Genomic DNA, 20,183 nt, shown 5'->3' with positions numbered 1-20,183 from the left:
GAGCCCTTCAATGAAAGCGATCAAATCAGAGGAGAGCACTGAAATATTACCAGTGAAGAAACTGCGATATCTACTTAGTGTGTGGTCTGTGGAGGAAGATGTCTCATATTCTCTGACTTGCATCATGCTAAGATCTGACAGTGTGTAAATTTCAACTGGCAAAGATTATTGTGAGCAGTCAGAATCATTTTCACAATCTTGACCAACTGTCAGGCAGAGTGATAACTTATTATATATTACCAGATATCATGAAAATTGTAATATATACAAGTATATTTTATTGGGTATCTCGATGTTCCATACCTTATGGGGGGGGGGGGGACACAAAGAAAATGTATTTTAGGGTATAAGTTTATAATTGTACTATGCATTATGTGTGTGTGTATAGAATGATTCTTCGGTACTTCATACCCAAGACACGTGAAGCTGTTGGACACAGAGAGTGGGGAAAGGTAGAGAGCTCTTCTTTATTTCTCCATTCTATTACTCACTCTTATATGGACAGAAATATGTCGATAATTGCCAAGATAAAACTTTGACATCTTGATGTAAATTACTTGTCAGCAAAAAGTGCAAACCACAAGTTTGAATTAACTCATTTCCGTGTAATGATTACATTTTGTCATAAAAATGCTAATTGGCCTAACTTTAATTTGGTTGATCAGAGGAATATACTGTAGCTCTGTCACTTCCACCACATTGCTGTTTCACAGGCTGGAAGAAACCTATAAAGGGGACTTTAGAGAAAGGCTATGTAGACAGAGAAAGGCAAAATCCATAGGCTCTGGAAAAATTGCTACAAAATGTTGGATGCTGCATAACTACTTGCAATAATTCTATTTCTTGTTTCTGAGCACAGAATTTGCTGTCCTTGTTAAAAGTGTTTTGTGATAACTTTGCAAGGAAAGGACTGACAGAAGCAAACAGTTGTATAGTATACAAATGACGCACAGGTCTTTTGTGCGTCAGTCGGAATATAGTGTGCATAAGCGGTAACTATGGAATGCTTAACCACGAGGCGAAGCCGAGTGGATTTAGGCTTAATTCCATAGTTACCGCATGCACACTATATTCCGACTGACGCACAAAAAGACATGTGCGTCATCTGATTTATAGAATGGGTAATTTTCTTGCCAAAAACCCATTTTTCTATCATGTTACCTGATGACAAAATGACTGGATGCATTTACTTTTGGCTTGCCGTAAACGAGCATGCATCAGTTTTTACTGGACGCACGGCCCGCCGTGCAATTAGTTTTTACTGGACGCATGGCCAACCTGAGTGCGCGAACGCTTGCTTAGTGCCGCGAACCTTTGTTACAAGTACGCGTACTCTTGAAAAGTGCACGATAACATGTTTACCACTGTGACTCAGCGTGCGGCCAGTAAAAATCAACGCATAGCTCTCGACCAATCAGATCGCAGGATTCTCGCTACCCATTCTATAATACAACATGTTATCTCTTAGTAGAGAGTGATGTGTGGAAATCAACATGCTCAGACAGTCATCAGTTTGCCTAATATTTGTGTCTTTTATGTCAGTCTCTGGCAGTCAAGATGCACAATCACCTGAAAGAAGGTTACTGGAAGCTTGGCCACTTGATGCTGGAGGAGGTAATTGTAATTTGATTTCTCTTATCACATGAAAAGAATTCAAAAATAAGATTTGTCATTATTTTGCAGAAATAGGAATACCACCTGTAATATCATACTTATTCTTCATGTATCTAGAAAAAAGATGACAGTGTTATATTTGTGATAAGCCATAATCTATAGAAAGCACACAACAGATGAAAGAAATTTAAGCAGGTTTTTCAGTCCTTAATTTCAACAAAGAGATAAATTGTTACTGCATGGGACTGATACTAGTTTTATCCAGAACTGCCGGCTGCTGTCTGTTACAATATTGTGTCTTTCAGGTGAAAAATGTGATTTTATTAAAATTTGATTCAGTGTGCTTAGTATGTACTATTTTCCAATTTTCAACCAAACCATCGCCCATATCATATCTCTCACTGACAGTGTCCATTAGATGTTGTATGTTAGTATGTTGTCTTTTTTGTTTTTGTTTTTGTTTTTGTTTTTTTGTTTTTTGCAGAGGTTTTAAGTACTGATAATGTCACTTGATATGAATGATATATTTCTGTCAAGAAATAATCATTAAATCTCATTATATGTATAGGAACTACCAAACTGTTTGCAAAGACACTGCAAGTAATTAATGTGATATACCAATTGTTTGACAACAGCGTAATATAATGTTATTATCAATATATGATAATACTGTAGATATGCTTACACAAACATGCTCAATAATGATTAAAAGTTAATTTCCCGTGATGCAGTGATTTAGGTTCCCTTTTTATTTTGCGTTTATTGTATTTATTGATTAAAAAAAAAAAAAACTCGTATGCTTTTATTTCCAGGGAAGACTGCCAGACAAGGACCTAATCTTCTTTTTGACCCATCGAGAGATAGGCCTACTTCTGAAGCATAGATCTCCACTATTGGTTTCAAAGTGAGTAGAATGAAGAGAGTGAATATCACAGCTCTGAAAGGGTCACTTATATCATTATTAAAAGGTGAAGTTTTAAAGTACAAATGCTGGCCCATTACTGTATAGTACTGTATATGTACACTTGTACGTAAATATATTGATTTGAATATGTGTGTTTTTTTTTTTTTGGGGGGGGGGAGGGGGTCAAATGTATTTATTAGTGTTTGCAGCCTTTCCTATAATTGCAATATTTAGAAATTTATTGCCTTTGAATACTTACTGAGGTGAAGAATATAATTGTTCATTACAGTTGCAGAGATGGCAGCAAAGGAGATGGATTGTTGTGGTTATGACCTAATACCAGTAGTTAAAGGACAAGTCCACCTTCATATACGTAAGGATTGAGAGAATGCAGCAATATTAGTAAAACACATCAGTGAAAGTTTGAGGAAAATTGGATAATCCGTTCAAAAGTTATGAATATTTTAAGTATCTGCGCAGTCACTGCTGGATGAGAAGACTACTACAGTGTATGATGTCACATGCGTACAACTGTATAAGGAAAATAAACAAGAATTTCACAAAACTTTACTTTCTGAATAAAGTGCACATTTCTTCGACTTCCTACTGACGTATGTTAAGGGTAATATCATTCCCCCTGCCTTCTGAAAGAGAGAAGTCGAGTGTTCTTTTGTTATGCGAGAAAAATGGAAATATGTTGAATTTTCTTTATTCTTCCTTTATATCGTTGTACTCATGTGACATCACAAGCTATAGTAGTCTTTTCATCCAGCCGTGAGAGTGAGCAGAAACTTCAAAAATTCGTAACTTTTGAGCGGATTGTCCGATTTTGCTCCAACTCTCACTGATGTGTTCTACTAATATTGCTGCATTTACTCAACCCACATGCCTATGAAGGTGAACTTGTCCTTTAAAATCAACATACTTATCTTCTTTAAAATCTAAGTTCTGATTCTTAGATTGCAAAATTGTATACATCTCCCCAATTAGGGCCTATCCCAGTTAACCCCAATATTAGCATGCATGAAACTTTTGTGACTTTCATGAGGAGTCAAAATTCTTGAAAAATGAAATGCATGCAAGATTTTTTCTTCTACACAATGCATTGATTGCGTGTGGCAATTTAGGAAAGTTTCATGATGTGACAAAGGCTGTTGGCTCCGTTTGCAAAAGTTTGTGGTTTAACAGTATACCAGTAAGAAGTGATGGTGGTAGTGAAATTAGGCAAATTGTTGCACATTAACAAAGGTTCCCTGACAGAGAAATTTAATACCCGGATATCTGATCAGGAGAATTGAAATAGAAAAGGAAGTTGATACTCAATGTTATCCCACTTATTCTGCCATGAACAGAGCGATACGTCGTAGGAAACTTCTCCCATCCCAGAATGCCATCAATTTCCCAGAGATCTTCAAAGGAAGTCCACAGCCAGTGAGTTACACTCTCTTCATCCTCATTCAAATCTGTCTCACCTGTGCCTGCTATTCACTTCCACATCTTTGGTCTTGAATGCAGACACGTCTAAAAATACCTTTTATGATTTTCCCAGAAAGTACTGATATGTAATTCTTTTAAATGCTGTGTTAGTGCTAACAGTGTTGTATACTTTTTATGCCTCCGCCAACGAAGTGGCCGGAGGCATTATGTTTTCGGGTTGTCCGTACGTCCGTCCGTACGTCCGTCCCGTTTTGTTTTTGTCGATATCTCAAGAACTGTGTGGTGGTTTTACATCAAACTTGGAATGAGGGTATAACCTGGGGGGATAATACTTTGTTTGGATTTTAGGGTCACTGGGTCAAAGGTCAAAGGTCACAGGTTATTTTGTGAAAAAACAGGTTGAAAATTCATGTTTTTCTCCATATCTCGCAAATGGTTCAAGGTATCTGCATGGAACTTAGTATATATGCTTGTTCCAATGGGCAGTGATTATCTAATGAAGTTGGGGGTCATGGTTCAAAGGTCAGGGGGTCAAAGGTCACGGTCAACTCCTCAAAATATCACTACTTTCCTTATATTTATGCAATGCCTGAAGTTTTTTTTTTTTTTTTTTTAAACTTGATGTATACATGTATTACCCAATATATATTCTGTGGGAAGTTTCTTGCCAAAAGGTCAAAGATCAAAAGGTCAAAGGTCAAGTGAAAGTGCTGAATTGCACTTTTTCCTCCGTATCTCAAAAGTAACTCAAGGTATCATCATGAAACTTACATATTTATGCATGTTCAAACCTAACAGTGATTCTCTTTGGAACTGTGAGGTCAAAGGTCAAAGGCCAGGTTTAGATAATGCTATTTTCCCATTTGATACTGAAATTATACTTTTTCTCAATACCTTGAAAATTACTCAATGCATAGACTTATAAAAGGGTCAAAAGTCAAGTAAAAATCATCAGTTCCCCAAATACCTGCACTCTGACATTTTAATCATTCATCCAATTGAACCTAGTTCTAGGAAAGTGAACATTCAGCACATTTGTGTCAAACCTGTCATTTTAATATTTTACCAGTTGTGTGAAACTGTCATACATTGTCAAGACACTGTACTATAGACCTGTTAGGAGAACCATGCATTATGGGGGAGGCATATCAGTCGCCGTAGCGATATATCTAGTCTTTTTTTTCAGTTTGTGTTGCACTTTGTTGAGTGTGAAGAATACACAGTCATTATCTCAGTGAAAACTGATGCATACACACACCTCAATAGGCTAAACAAGATGTGTGTCATACATATTTGCATGTGTTACACTACTTGAGCCATGACAACTTACTCCTAATATAACATCTATGCAACTCTGCCTTGTAAAATTTCTGCTATGCATTCAATTTGAATGTAAGACAATAGATTATTTTTATTTGGTTGGGTATGCATGAAAGAATAATACATTACTCAAAACTAATGAATTATGATAGTTACACTTTGACAGCAAGAGTAATAGGTCAGTGTTTATACAGTCATTTAAAATCCATTTGCAGGATAAAGAAGGGAATGTACTGCAGTCAAAGTACACGGCATGAGTTTGCAGAACTTCTACATTTTCAGTGGCGGATCCAGGCGGGAGCGCACCGGGCGTGCGCCCCCTTTATTTTTTGTTAAAACAAAACAAATGAAAAGAAAAAATGGTGGGGGGGCACATGCGCCCCCTTTTATTTTGTAAAGGCCCCCCTTTTCGGAATTCCTGGATCCGCCCCTGATTTTGATTATCATAGCTATCTCTGATCTTTCAGATTGTAGTCTAATTTAGGTATGCAGCATGTTTGCATTAGTAGCATGCAAATTTTGTCAAAACTCAGGTTTTGTATTGTTTCCATTTTAGATTGAAGTACAAGCAAAGACATCGGCCCTTGTGACACTGACAGGTTAGTGTTTGTTCCCTAAGATGAAGGAGACTTGCTCCTCGGTGATGTTCATTTTTAACACAAATACGATGTTGATTTTGTTGTTGTTGATGCTGTGGATTGTATTATCCTTATGGAGAAGAACACATACTATTAGCAAGTTCTTATTTTTTCAAGATACATGTTGATTTAATGATGCAAAAAGATTTGTAAAACACTCTGAAAAATCTGAAAATATAACAGAATTAAAAAGAAAAGGTTAATTCTTCTTTGATATTGAAGGCACACTTGATCTACTTCCTTTAGAAAGCATGAAGAATTATATGCCTTTGTGCACATCTCATCAACAGGTTGCGGGAGAAGTACATTTCATTTAAAACTAACATTTATTCCTTCTACCCTTAAGACACCATATCCCCTATTAATCCATTTCTTTATCTAAACTCAGGTCTTCCAGTGTGCCAGGGGAAAGTGCAAGGGACTGCCAAGGTTGTCACCAAGCTAGAGGATGCTGGTCTGATCCAGGTATTGTATTCACAGTATCTATTTGTTTGTTTCTTTATTTTTTTTTTTGCTAAATATTATCCACATAATCATTTCAACATCTCTTGCAAGCCTGCATATCCAATTTTGTTTGTTTGTTTGTTGTTGGGTTTTTTTTTTTACATACAACTGTAGGACCCAAACTTGTTGTTTGTGTACTGATATAAAAAAATAAGATGTACACTAGTGTATTATTACAGTGGTGCTGGTAGTGTGGTGGGAGAGAGGGCAAATAAAAGAAAACAAAAAATATAATATGTGCATGTTCATCTTAAAAAAGAAGAGAAAGATTAAGTGATTGATATTTAAAATGGCTCGTCTTTAGGTAATAGAATATATACAAACTTATTTAGATTTTAACCAAGAAGCAGAGCCACGAGGCAATGCCCCAAAGATCCAAAGGTTTTGATTGTTAACCAGTTGAGGACGAGTCCTGAGTATACTCAGGCAAGTGTCTATGGGAAATTCATGTAGTAGCAAAATCAAACCGTCCTCAACGGGTTAATATCTTCTCCAGATAAAGTGAGGCACCCTTGTGGTATTGTTTGTAGATATATAGGAAAAAGGTAACAGTTTTCATGGAGTTTTGCTTGGAACCATATATGAAATTAACCCTGTCATTAAAATTGTTCTGTTCTGAATTGACAGGAGTCATCCATAGTGTTAGGTAATACAGTTATTCAAACATGAAATGACTATGAATAGCATGATCTCCTGCATAGCATGAGGTTTAATTGTAGTCCAATATTTTCTGTAGACAGGAGACATCCTGATTGTGGTGTTCACTGATGTTGGCTGGAGTCCTTACTTCCCCCTTATAAGGGGATTGGTGACGGAACGTGGAGGTCTCATTTCCCATGGTAAGGACAAATTTGATTTTTTGTCCCCGCCGTACGAGTTCGAGCAGGGGACTATGAAACGGGCTCCGTACGTGTGTGTGTCCGTGTGTCCGTCCGTGTGTCCGTGTGTGCGTCCGTGTGTGATCAAAATGTTCAATTTGCTACTTCTCTGTCATTTATGAGCCGATTTTGATTCTGTTTGCTTTATGTGATGGCACTAGGTGAGGGCTTCAAAACTACTACACAGAATTTTGACCTTTGACTTCTTTGACCTTTGACCTTGATTTTTGACCTATATTGTACATTGCATGGCTACAAAATGCTACTCCTTCGCCATTTCTAACCCGATTTTGATTCCGTTTGCTTTATGTGATGGCACTAGGTGAGGGCTTCAAAACTTGTACACAGAATTTTGACCTTTGACTTCTTTGACCTTTGACCTTGATTTTTGACCTGTATTGTACATTTTGCTACAAAATGCTACTCCTTCGCCATTTCTAACCCGATTTCGATTCCGTTTGCTTTATGTGATGGCACTAGGTGAGGGCTTCAAAACTACTACACAGAATTGTGATCTTTGACTTCTTTGACCTTTGACCTTGATTTTTGACCTATATTGTACATGGCATGGCTACAAAATGCTACTCCTTCGCCATTTCTAACCCGATTTTGATTCCGTTTGCTTTATGTGATGGCACTAGGTGAGGGCTTCAAAACTTGTACACAGAATTTTGACCTTTGACTTCTTTGACCCTTGACCTTGATTTTTGACCTGTATTGTACATTTTGTTACAAAATGCTACTCCTTCGCCATTTCTAACCCGATTTCGATTCCGTTTGCTTTATGTGATGGCACTAGGTGAGGGCTTCAAAACTTGTACACAGAATTTTGACCTTTAACTTCTTTGACCTTTGACCTTGATTTTTGACCTATATTGTACATGGCATGGCTACAAAATGCTGCTCCTTCGCCATTTCTAACCCGATTTCGATTCTGTTTGCTCTATGTGATGGCACTAGGTGAGGGCTTCAAAACTTGTACACAGAATTTTGACCTTTGACTTCTTTGACCTTTGACCTTGATTTTTGACCTGTATTGTACATTTTGCTACAAAATGCTACTTCCGGCGGGGACATATATTACGCACCACGTAATTTCTACTTTTCCTTGTTTGCCTAGTTTTTAAGTATCTTTGTCACATGCTTGAAAAATTCCTTAAAAAGTTCAAATGTTTTTTTTTTTTTTTTTAGGGGGGGGGGGGGTTAGCACCTGACAAAGGCATATATAGGTGGGACTAGCAGATCCCCCTGGCATCTGTCCCTCATCTTTTGCCCATTCAGTATATCTCCACTACCCATCATGGGTTTCCCTGAAAGATTTACGTGAAAGAAATATCTTTCCAACTGCCTCTCCAATTGAGATCAAACTTGGGTCTGAAATGCACTTGACAAAATGCTTTTTTTTTTTTTAGCTCACCTAAGCTAAAGGCCCAAACGAGCTATTGCGATGATTCATCATCTGGCGACTTCGTGTGTCGTCCATCATGCACAGCATACAACTTTCTTGTGACTGGGTGTGAACACATTAATTGCAAACTTTTGCACCCACACACTCAGCAGAAGCTCTCATTCCACATGGTACAGACAGGAAACACACAGCTCAAGCCATGCTCATGAGATACCTGCTAAGATTTGTGTTTCTGTCATAAAAATCTCTTGGGATGGGGGGTCTATGAAAATGATCAACAAATGGCTGCTCTCTTGTCACTCAGAAAGCATTCACCCATAAGGTCATGTAGCAATATTTGCAAAGACCTCTCATGGCTGTGAGGTAACTGTTTTCTACGAGCCATTCAGCAAAATAAGTTTCTAAAATTACCAAGCATCATAGTGGCCTGTACACTCCCTTCCTCCATTGTACATTTATTACAATGTCCATTCTCTATACTTCAAGTGGATGAAACATAATCTGGCGACTTACTTGTATGTATCAGGCAACCATAAAAGAAATATTTGATGATTTAGCAAGAAACCTTGGCTCAGCTCATGCCCAGATTGATTATTTTTTTAATGTCAATGCCAACAGTGATATATGTGATACTGTAAAACCAGAAATATTCATGTGCATTTTAATTTTGGGAGAGCCTAAATTCGTGAAAATTAAAAGGCACACAAATATTCATGTCTACACTATACATTGAATGCTAGTGACTGTTTGTGAAAGTGTTTGTGAAAGAAAATGGGCGTCTGCGCCAATATGAAAAAAAAAAAAAAAATTAATGCCGAGAACATTTCTAGCTTTTCAGTTGTGTTTTGGTGATGATCCCTTCCTGACATTTATCATTTCATCTCACAATCAATTTGTCACAGAAAACATCCGAGACTCAGAACTTTTTCCTCTTTTTTAAAGGTGCTGTGGTTGCAAGAGAGTATGGTATACCATGCGTTGTCAATGCAAAAGGTGCTACTTCTTCATTCCAGTCAGGTAAGATTGAATGCATTTGGAGTCAACAATTTTCCATATCATCTGTCAGAAAGACGATACATGCTACATTTTTGTTCTGACTCGTACAATATAATGGTAGTTGTGTTGATTCATTCAAACAGGTAAATGGTGTAAGGTGTAATTTGAATGGTTTAGATGGTGTGAATATTCTATACACATTTGTTTTCGTCTTATTTTGTCCTTCATACTATCAACTTTTTCACACCTATACAAAGGACTACATAGGGTGTTACCACTTTGGCTCCCCTCTAACCACTTTTTTACCCCGGAAGTAGCAGTAGAAAATAATAGAATGAAACCTTCGAGTGTGGTAAGGCCTTTGTTTTTGGGCTGAAGACTTTTTTTTTTTTTACTTGTCATCTGAAGAAACCCAGAAGTGGCACCAGCAGTTGTGCTGAAGGCCTTTTTTTTTCTTGTTAGCTCTTGAAACCCAAAAGTGGCCCCCCCCCACACACACACACTTTTGAAACCTTGATGCTGACCATACTTAACTTATGCCAGTAATAGGTCAATATGGATATTTGTCCCCGCCGAACGAGTTCGAGCAGGGGACTATGAAACGGGCTCCGTACGTGTGTGTGTCCGTGTGTCCGTCCGTCCGTCTGTCTGTCCGTTCCGTCTGTCTGTCTGTGCGTCCGTGTGTGATCAAAATGTTCAATTTGCTACTTCTCTGTCATTTATGAGCCAATTTTGATTCTGTTTACTTTATATGATAGCACTACATGGGAGCTTTGAAACTTCTACACAGAATTTCAGTTGTGACCTTTGACCTTGACCTTTTGACCTATATTGTACATTTTGCTTCAAAATGCTGCTCCTTCGCCATTTCTGACCCGATTTCGATTCCGTTTGCTTTATGTGATGGCACTAGGTGAGGGCTTCAAAACTTCTACACAGAATTTTGACCTTTGACTTCTTTGACCTTTGACCTTGATTTTTGACCTATATTGTACATTTTGCTACAAAATGCTACTCCTTCGCCATTTCTAACCCGATTTCAATTCCGTTTGCTTTATGTGATGGCACTAGGTGAGGGCTTCAAAACTTGTACACAGAATTTTGACCTTTGACTTCTTTGACCCTTGACCTTGATTTTTGACCTATATTGTACATTTTGCTACAAAATGCTACTCCTTCGCCATTTCTAACCCGATTTCGATTCCGTTTGCTTTATGTGATGGCACTAGGTAAGGGCTTCAAAACTCCTACACAGAATTTTGACCTTTGACTTCTTTGAACTTTGACCTTGATTTTTGACCTGCATTGTACATTTTGCTACAAAATGCTACTCCTTTGCCATTTCTAACCCAATTTTATTTCCGTTTGCTTTATGTGAGGGCACTACAGTCTGTAGGTGAGGGCTTCAAAACTTCTACACAGAATTTTGACCCTTGACTTCTTTGACCTTTTGACCTTGATTTTTGACCTATATTGCACATTGGCTACAAAATGCTCCTCCTTTGCCATTTCTAACCTGATTTCGATTCCGTTTTCTTTATGTGATGGCACTAGGTGAGGGCTTCAAAACTTCCACACAGAATTTTGACCTTTGACTTCTTTGACCTTTGACCTTGATTTTTTACCTATATTTTACGTTGGCTACAAAATGCTACTCCTTCGCCATTTCTAACCCGATTTCGATTCCGTTTGCTTTTTGTGATGGCACTAGGTGAGGGCTTCAAAACTTCTGCACAGAATTTTGACCTTTGACTTCTTTGACCTTTGACCTTGATTTTTGACCTATATTGTACATTGGCTACAAAATGCTACTCCTTCGCCATTTCTAACCCAATTTCGATTCCGTTTGTTTTTTGTGATGGCACTAGGTGAGGGCTTCAAAACTTCTACTCAGAATATTGACCTTTGACTTCTTTGACCTTTGACCTTGATTTTTTACCGATATTGTACATTTTGCTACTAAATGCTACTTCCGGCGGGGACATATTTTACGCTCCGCGTAATTTCTACTTTTCCTTGTTTTACTTATTATTATTTTTTTAAACCAAAATTTAGAACAAACTTTAGGGGCAGATCCAAGGAGAAAGGGGGGGGGGCACAGAATTTTCTGGTGCCACTGCAGTCGAAAATTAAACGCAGTGCACCCCCTGGATCTGCCACTGGACTTCATTAATGTGTACTACTGATATTTTTGCATTCACTGTATATACATATGTATTTGAGGTAAATTTCCCTTTAAGAGGTACATTCACATGTAATGTCACAATTCTTTGCACTACAGCAGCATTTACTTAAAGACGCAAGTTTAGCAATTTTAGCAGGGGTGATATAGAAGGTAATTCATTCTGTTTGTATTTCTGATTTGCAAACACTGTAAACATGGATTAGATATTATTTTGCTTAACATTATCATGGTATTCATTTTAAATGGGTTTGGATATGATTTATATCTCTAAAGAGAGGTTCAGATGATGTTTAACTGAATTCACAAGAATCTACATATAAATTAAACATTTAACATAACCTATTTGTTTAAAAAATAATCCCTCAGTATGATTTGTGATCAAATTTTAAAAATCACTGTTACTTTCTATTCATTGTTAACTTGTCTGTGGTCTGCTATAGTCAACTGTAACTGTATGTAAGCATTGGTTGCTATCGTAGTAGCAGCACTGCCAGCAGTGTTCAGGGGTAGATCTACGTCCAATGATACTAGGAGTGTGGAGTCAAATACATGAGAGTGTCCAGTTTCAATTTCACTCCATTTTTTAGCATTGAAAATGCAAGGTCAAAGCCTCCTTTTTCCCGCCATTTTTTATGTTCAAATTCACACAAATAATGTACTCCTTTTGATCATTCAATAAAATTTGAATTTCTTAGAAATGTAAATTAAATGTTCTCAGATCCAGATTACATGCATGCCTGGTTAAAATCATGTCACACATTCATGTACACACAGCACTATCATCTAGTAGCGACAGCAGCTACACTAGGTGCTCAAAATGCACTTTCTCAATGTTGCCTGTTTAATCTGTTTAGAATTACTTGATATTTATACATATGATAAAAGATTAGAAGTTATCATTATGATAAGATTATCATTTTTTGGTAACAAATTATCTGTTCTCTTTTCTTTTACCCTCCATCATAACAAAAATTACAGCTTTGTGTAGCAACATCAAATTATATCTAGGTAGCACTACTTAGTGTGGAGCCAATTGTTGCTAACTTTTAATGACTGAATCACTTATTTCTACAGACTTGTATGTAGTATGTGCATTCATAAACTGATGTAAATTCTTCTCATTCATCCAGTCGAAGTACAAGATCAATAATTAGTTGAATCAAGAAACTGGAAAACAAACTCACTGTTGCGACGTTTCGCCAATTATCAATTGGCTTCTTCAGGCGAAATATTCACCCGAAGAAGCCAATTGATATTTGGCGAAACGTCGCAACAAAGAGTTTGTTTTCCAGTTTCTTGATTCAACTAATTATTGATCCTATGTGCATTCATGATTGTTCACAGCAAAGTGAGGCTACCAACGAGACAAAATTTATGCACAAATGCAGTCTAGGGCACATTCTATTCGCAATGGATTCAAGCAAGAACTGTTACCTTATTTTATTCTAAAAGTGATAGTAAGGCATTCTGATGGTCTTGTGTTAAATGGAACAGAGGTAGAAGCCCCCCAAAAAATTTCAAACTTTCAAAGAATAATTTGCTGGAAGTCATCCTAACCTCTGCATTTAGTGCAGTTGAAATTTGAATTGATATGTTATAGATCTGTCATTGTTACTGAGAGTACTTTCAAATGGAAGCAGCCTGTGTGATGGTGGCTTGTGGTTTGAAAAATGTGACAGTAATAACCTGAACATTTTTAGCCAACCTGAAGTTGGGGATTTATTGTCATCTTTTTTACTGATCTATACCAGGTGACCTTGTGGAGCTGGATGGAACCAGCGGAACTATCAAAAAGCTAACATCTGTGGTTAATGAAACATAGGTCTTCCTAAGGAGAGCGTGAGGATATTAATGCACAGTGTTTTGCTTATGCGTTTCTTTTTTTTGTCCCCGCCGAACGAGTTCGAGCAGGGGACTATGAAACGGGCTCCGTACGTGTGTGTGTCCGTGTGTCCGTCCGTGTGTCCGTCCGTCCGTCCGTCCGTCCGTCCGTCCGTGTGTCCGTGTGTGCGTCCGTGTGTGATCAAAATCTTCAATTTGCTACTTCTCTGTCATTTATGAGCCAATTTTGATTCTGTTTGCTTTATATAATAGCACTACATGGGAGGTTTGAAACTTCTACACAGAATTTCAGTCGTGACCTTTGACCTTGACCTTTGACCTATATTGTACATTTTGCTACAAAATGCTACTCCTTCGCCATTTCTAACCCGATTTCGATTCCGTTTGCTTTATGTGATGGCACTAGGTGAGGGCTTCAAAACTTCTACACAGAATTTTGACCTTTGACTTCTTTGACCTTTGACCTTGATTTTTTTACCTATATTGTACATTTTGCTACAAAATGCTACTCCTTCGCCATTTCTAACCCGATTTCGATTCCGTTTGCTTTATGTGATGGCACTAGGTGAGGGCTTCAAAACTTGTACACAGAATTTTGACCTTTGACTTCTTTGACCTTTGACCTTGATTTTTGACCTATATTGTACATTTTGCTACGAAATGCTACTCCTTCGCCATTTTTAACCCGATTTCGATTCCGTTTGCTTTATATGATGGCACTAGTTGAGGGCTTCAAAACTTCTACACAGAATTTTGACCTTTGACTTCTTTGACCTTCGACCTTGATTTTTGACCTATATTGTGCATTTTGCTACAGAATGCTACTCCTTCGCCATTTCTAACCCGATTTCGATTCCGTTTGCTTTATGTGATAGCACTAGGTGAGGGCTTCAAAACTTCTACACAGAATTTTGACCTTTGTCTTCTTTGACCTTTGACCTTGATTTTTTACCTATATTGCACATTTTGTTACAAAATGCTACTTCCGGCGGGGACATATGTTACGCACCGCATAATTTCTACTTTTCCTTGTTTTCTCTGACTTGGAGCCAGGGCATTTCAAAATAAAAAGGTGCAAATGCACTTGTAGCAGAGCACTGAATGAAAATCAGGTCAAACAGTAATGGAAATTGCTCAGAGTTTAGCTCTTTACTTGCCTGCCCAATGGATTTAGATCATGCAGTATTGGATTCCCTAAAATTATATATTTTGAATCTCTATCTGTCTATCTGTGTACTCTGTCAAACTTTTACCAAGCAGCATCTCAATGAAAAGTGTTGATGCTATATACCAGTGGGCAGCCACTTGATGTTATCATGTAATGTATGTGATATGCCTTACATTCATACCTCCCTCATTGTACATGTATACCTCTGGTAGATACAAAGGGACATGATAAGATACTACTCATTGGTGTATCTCAGGTACAGATGACTGCCAAAAGATAGCGTGACATATCTCTTTGATTTTACTGTCAATGAATGAATTGGTCCCCACATGTAAATGAGGTGTTCAGTCTAGAGTTGATAGCTGCTATGTATTGTTGAATACTGCCCAGAGCCACAGTACACATGTATGTATTTAGGTGGTGGCCATTATGTGCAAAGTCTTATCATATATCTCAGGAGGAAATTGGTTGTGACCACATAAAGCAGTGGCTACTACAGTATAGACGAATTGCCACTTCAGTGGTTTGACTATAAGTCAAACAACTGTCTGACAAAAAAAAAAAGAAAAAAAAAAGAAAAAAAAAAGGTGGGCTTCAAGTCTAGGTCTGTGTGTTTAGTGGCAAAATAAAAGACCGAAATCATTTCTTTATTTCATTGGTATCCAAACATGTTGAGAATTCACGCATTGCCTCCAATAAAATGAAGAATCAAGAAATAAACTAGTAATGCATTATTTCGCCAATAAGAATGAGTTTATTGTTTTCAAATTTTCGGTGGCCTCCACCTTCTTCAGGAGTCTCGACAGGGAATGAAGGGTACCATAACACAAATTGAACATGAATACATAGTAATTGAACGTCATTGTTATGTAATAAACTTGTCAATACTCTCCTCCTTATGCGTGCTTTGACTACATTGCGTCTACATGGCAACACCATTGTAAAGGGTGCGCACTCTCATAGCAACCAATTCTGTGTATGAGTGCGCACTCTTCATGTTCAATTTGTGTTAATCTTTCAAATGATATATGATTTTTCCATGTTGGATGTCCCTAACATGCAATAAATTATGAAATGTCCAACTTGTAGGAATGCCACTTTTGAGAAAACTGGCTTTGAAGGTAGGGGCTTAGTCAGGTGCATCAAGTCGCCATTTATTGTTTGTGGAACATAAACAGGATTTAAAAGTTGAAGGCATTCACTTTGAAGGGATTATCAGATTAACCTGAAACTTAAACCACTCACTCACAATATTCAATGCATGATTATGCCAAAGTGTCAATGGTGACTGTTTAAAAGTTTCTTAGGGTTTACATATTCACTTTCATAAAATGTCTTTTGGAAACAATGAAAACCAACTTGAGACAGAAAAGACATGCCTGTGTGAAAATGGGAAAAAATAACTTTAAATATATCAGTACCCTGATAATCAACTTTTTGTGACTTGGTAGAGCATTGTTCTGTGAATGTTTTCTGAAAGTATGAGAGTGTGAAGTTCCTTACAACTAGAAATAATGATAAAAGGAATATTCCAATCTGCACCAAATAGTTTAAGCGTCTTCTACTTAGATTGATAGCCGTCCATCGCACCAGTTTCCATATTTTTGTGTACATCTTTGTGCATAGTATATGTGTGCTAAGGCTTGGGCAGCTGTAGCTTTGTACCATACATTTGCCCTACTGGCTAAGGATTGGCTTGGATCAGGCAGGCGATGCATTTCAAGCTTGTCAGCATTTTCCTATTCATTTACTACTTACACAACTTCAAAACTTTGTAACATGATGCAGGCGCACTCACTATTCAATGCTTGATCAATTATTTACACTATTTGCCTATATGTCATGCATGCTATCAGTTTTATTGTACTGTACATCGTATGGGCATAGATATGCATGTATACAAAAACACAAAATTTGAAGGAACATTGGAGTCTCCATTGCATTTGTTACAGATGTCATACATACGGGTATATTCAAGGTAAAAGGGTACATTTCAGGGATGCTCGGTTATTTCTGTATTCAGTGTGCATTACCACCAGGTACAATATGATCTTTGAGAACACTTGATTGAGAGATTACTTTTTGCCCAAAATTGCTCTAAACAAGCAATATGTTAGAATTTATGCCAAAATTTTATTTTGGCATAATTCTTGTTTGTTGTTGTTGTTGTTTGGGTTTTTGTTTGTTTTTTTTTGCCGAAATGAAATTTTTTGAGTGAAGGTATGTTACACTGGACTGACATCTATGTACCAACATGAAGGTCAAATCATTAATGTTCAATGAAAATTTGTTGTTTTGCAACTGAATGGCTTTTTACTAAATAGAAAAGATAATAACAGCCCTTAGATTCTGTTGAACACAGCTTTTTATACAATTTCAAGACTTAGTGTGAAACATACATTACGTGGACTGATAAAACTGTTGCATTTTTGTGTTCATGATTGTGTACTAATTTTCACTTTGTGTTATTGTCTATCTTTAGCAGTACTGATTGAAATAAGCCAATAACTTCCTTACAAGGTTCCAGGCAAATATGTCTTTTACCTTTGAATGTTTTTGTTCATTTTTTACCTTTATTTGTGTTTTGGCAGTGGAGAGTAGATTTGTTGTTGCTGCAACAAGTCTTCTGGCAGTCTTTGCACTGCATTTCATGAGTGGAACAAATGATGCTTGATCATTTCAAATACATGTGTATCATATACATGTGAATTCAAAGTAAAAACAAAAAATTATTTGTCTCATATGAACTTAATATTACATTCTGTGCCTGCATTAGGACAATTACCCACAGCTAAATACTGGTTAGTGATATGGTTAGAGTAAAGATTAGGGTTAGGTTTAGGGTTAGACTTTAGGTTAGGTCAGGATTAGTTTCAGGATTAGGATTAGGATTAGGGTTACGGGAAGGGTCTGAGGTGATTGTCCAGGGAGTAATAGTATTAATTGGACAAATTACAGGTACGTAGGCTTCTAGAACAATAATTGTTCTAGAAGCCTATGTGCCTGTAATTTGTCCAATTAATAAATATCCTGATACCTTTTGCATATCCTTAAATTATACCTGAATTTGAAAAGCTGCAAGCTATCGTATGTGGGGATTAAGATTATGTAAGAAATGTTACCCTTAACATCTGTGATTATTTGCATATCAAACTCCATAAGCAATTAAGATATACAATGTATGTGATCATTCAAGAGTAGGTTTCCTGATGAAAATATTGCACGTGGTGGTAACCAAAGCAAATAATTATAGATTGTTATCTGATATGTGAGCTTGTTTAATTTGTTCAGAAAGTTAACATTTTATTGCCTATCATACATGTCATTAATTGATTTATCTTCTAAGTCACATCATGGTATAAAAACAAGTCGCTTGTTTTTTGAAGTTTATTATTCTTTGTAGAAATATGACGAGTTTGTTTCACATTTCAAGGAAACCAGTTTGTGTGGTGTGCCAAAAATGCAATAGAATTTTACCAACATGCTTATTTGGTAGTTGAATGTGAGCCTACTTGAAATTAATCATTTTATAAAACTAACATGATAACAAAGAGAGAAATATCACTTGCCTCATTCTTGATAAAGCGAACTGATGACAAGGAAATGATGTAATAAGGAAAACTGAGATGATATTATAAGAATATAGCAACAAATTCAAATATATTTTTTATGTTGAGAAAAATGAAAAAGGAGAAATTGAATGGAAGTGCAATATTGAAAGAAATGTATTTTATTCATTTCTAATTCATTGAAGCTATGCATCTATATGAAAACTATAAGAATATGCATCAGATGTATTGGACAAATTACATGGGGCTCTTCTTTTTCTATCGTGAAATTGTACTGGTTCTATTCTAAGTATATTCATTGGTAATGCAAGAATATGACTTACCTACTACAATTTAGTAGATGCTTGTAATCCTTTGGTAAGATCTCAGATACATCATCAGATGAATAATTCATTCATGTTGACAATATTACATGTAAATTTGGTAGTATGCACACACCAAAGGAAAGTCTCATTTACGTACTTCCATACAAGATCATTTGAATAAATGCATACAAATCTACACTCTCTGTATTTCTTAGTACAGTTAACACTATTTGCAGTACCTTGTGTCCAAAGTCAGAGTTTATCAAACATTGTATTGTCAAAGAGATGTAGGTGTTTGTAGGTGTATAACAGTATGTATATATACTGTGTATATAAACACTGTAATATAATATATGTGTGTGTGTGTGTGTGTGTGTGCGCGCGCGCGTTTGTGTGTTTTGATTGTTGATGTACGTGAAGCATGTATACGTGTTGATATGACCGGTAAAATGCTGATTGAGCTAGATGTGGTCATGGAATATAAGCTGCCAGATGCTGTGCAGACTTCAGGAACCTGTCTGGTATGTCATTGTGATGGATGTGATAAGGTTATGGCGGGCCGTCGGAGCCATAAACGAGTACAGCTGTGTAATTATACAGCCATGGGATTGGTGTAAGAGTTTAACCAATCAGAACGCACAAAATTGTACCACTTTACAACTCTGCAAGTATGCTGCTGTGCAACTGTACAGCCCTGGAATGCATGTATTCCAAGTGATTTTCTGTTCCATCATGTTATTGTGCATACTTGACAATGGCTGAGCAGCCCTTTCTCCCAAACGAAGGTTTTGTGTGTCGTCAGTGTGATGGTGAATCTCCTCTCTTCTTTCCCGATGTTGACTGTACTACCAAGGAGGTTCGAGAAATGGAGTCACAACAGTCTTATTTGCTTTGATCTCATGCTCGAAGCCGCCACTCAAAAATATTTGAAGTATGTGTCAAACTGGATCTGCCGCTCAGATGCGAAGACAATTGACTCGTGTCTCATTGCATAATCACCAGCCACTTTCTATGGAGGACATGTCTTTGTGATGGTAATTACTTTTCGCTATCCCTACTTACAAACGATGGGCGGTAGACAATGGTAAAGGCACGGGGGTGCGCGAATAGAAATTGCTCAAATATTGCTGAAATAGATATCAAAATTACTCGACTGTACGTGTCTGTACGCTAATCTGACATTAATCTATAAAGAACTATACTTGAAGATGATACCATATTAGTTTCATTTGGCGGAAATATGGAGAAAAGTGATAAAACCGGCTTTCCATGAGGGTAAAATTTCAAACACTCACAAAATACAGCTAAGATTTACACTTTTGCACATATTTTCGAACGGAATTGACTTTTGTTTTATATGCTTTATCATTAGGTGAAATTTCATTGCATTTGATATATAAACGAGCAGCATATAT

The 20,183-nt window shown here is 37.0% G+C and overlaps 1 protein-coding gene across 1 annotated transcript in view; it reads left to right on the top strand.

Moving 5' to 3' along the window:
* The window catches only part of LOC139726922 (rifampicin phosphotransferase-like), a 67,407-nt gene extending 53,677 nt beyond the window's left edge, over positions 1 to 13,730 (top strand). The window contains exons 35-43 of the mRNA XM_071637911.1: positions 389 to 452; positions 1,543 to 1,614; positions 2,427 to 2,518; positions 3,871 to 3,949; positions 5,832 to 5,874; positions 6,302 to 6,378; positions 7,154 to 7,256; positions 9,646 to 9,720; positions 13,636 to 13,730. Of these exons, the coding sequence (XP_071494012.1) occupies positions 389 to 452; positions 1,543 to 1,614; positions 2,427 to 2,518; positions 3,871 to 3,949; positions 5,832 to 5,874; positions 6,302 to 6,378; positions 7,154 to 7,256; positions 9,646 to 9,720; positions 13,636 to 13,706 (676 nt within the window). The 3' untranslated portion in view covers positions 13,707 to 13,730. The remainder of the gene's footprint in view (positions 1 to 388; positions 453 to 1,542; positions 1,615 to 2,426; positions 2,519 to 3,870; positions 3,950 to 5,831; positions 5,875 to 6,301; positions 6,379 to 7,153; positions 7,257 to 9,645; positions 9,721 to 13,635) is intronic.
* The last annotated feature ends 6,453 nt before the right edge of the window (positions 13,731 to 20,183 follow it).

This window comes from Diadema antillarum, unplaced genomic scaffold, assembly GCF_040938485.1.
Source record: "Diadema antillarum isolate AM-2024a unplaced genomic scaffold, OU_Dant_1.0 seq00000105_RagTag, whole genome shotgun sequence".
Taxonomy (NCBI): Eukaryota; Metazoa; Echinodermata; class Echinoidea; order Diadematoida; family Diadematidae; genus Diadema; species Diadema antillarum.
This window is presented reverse-complemented; position numbering and strand designations above follow the sequence as displayed.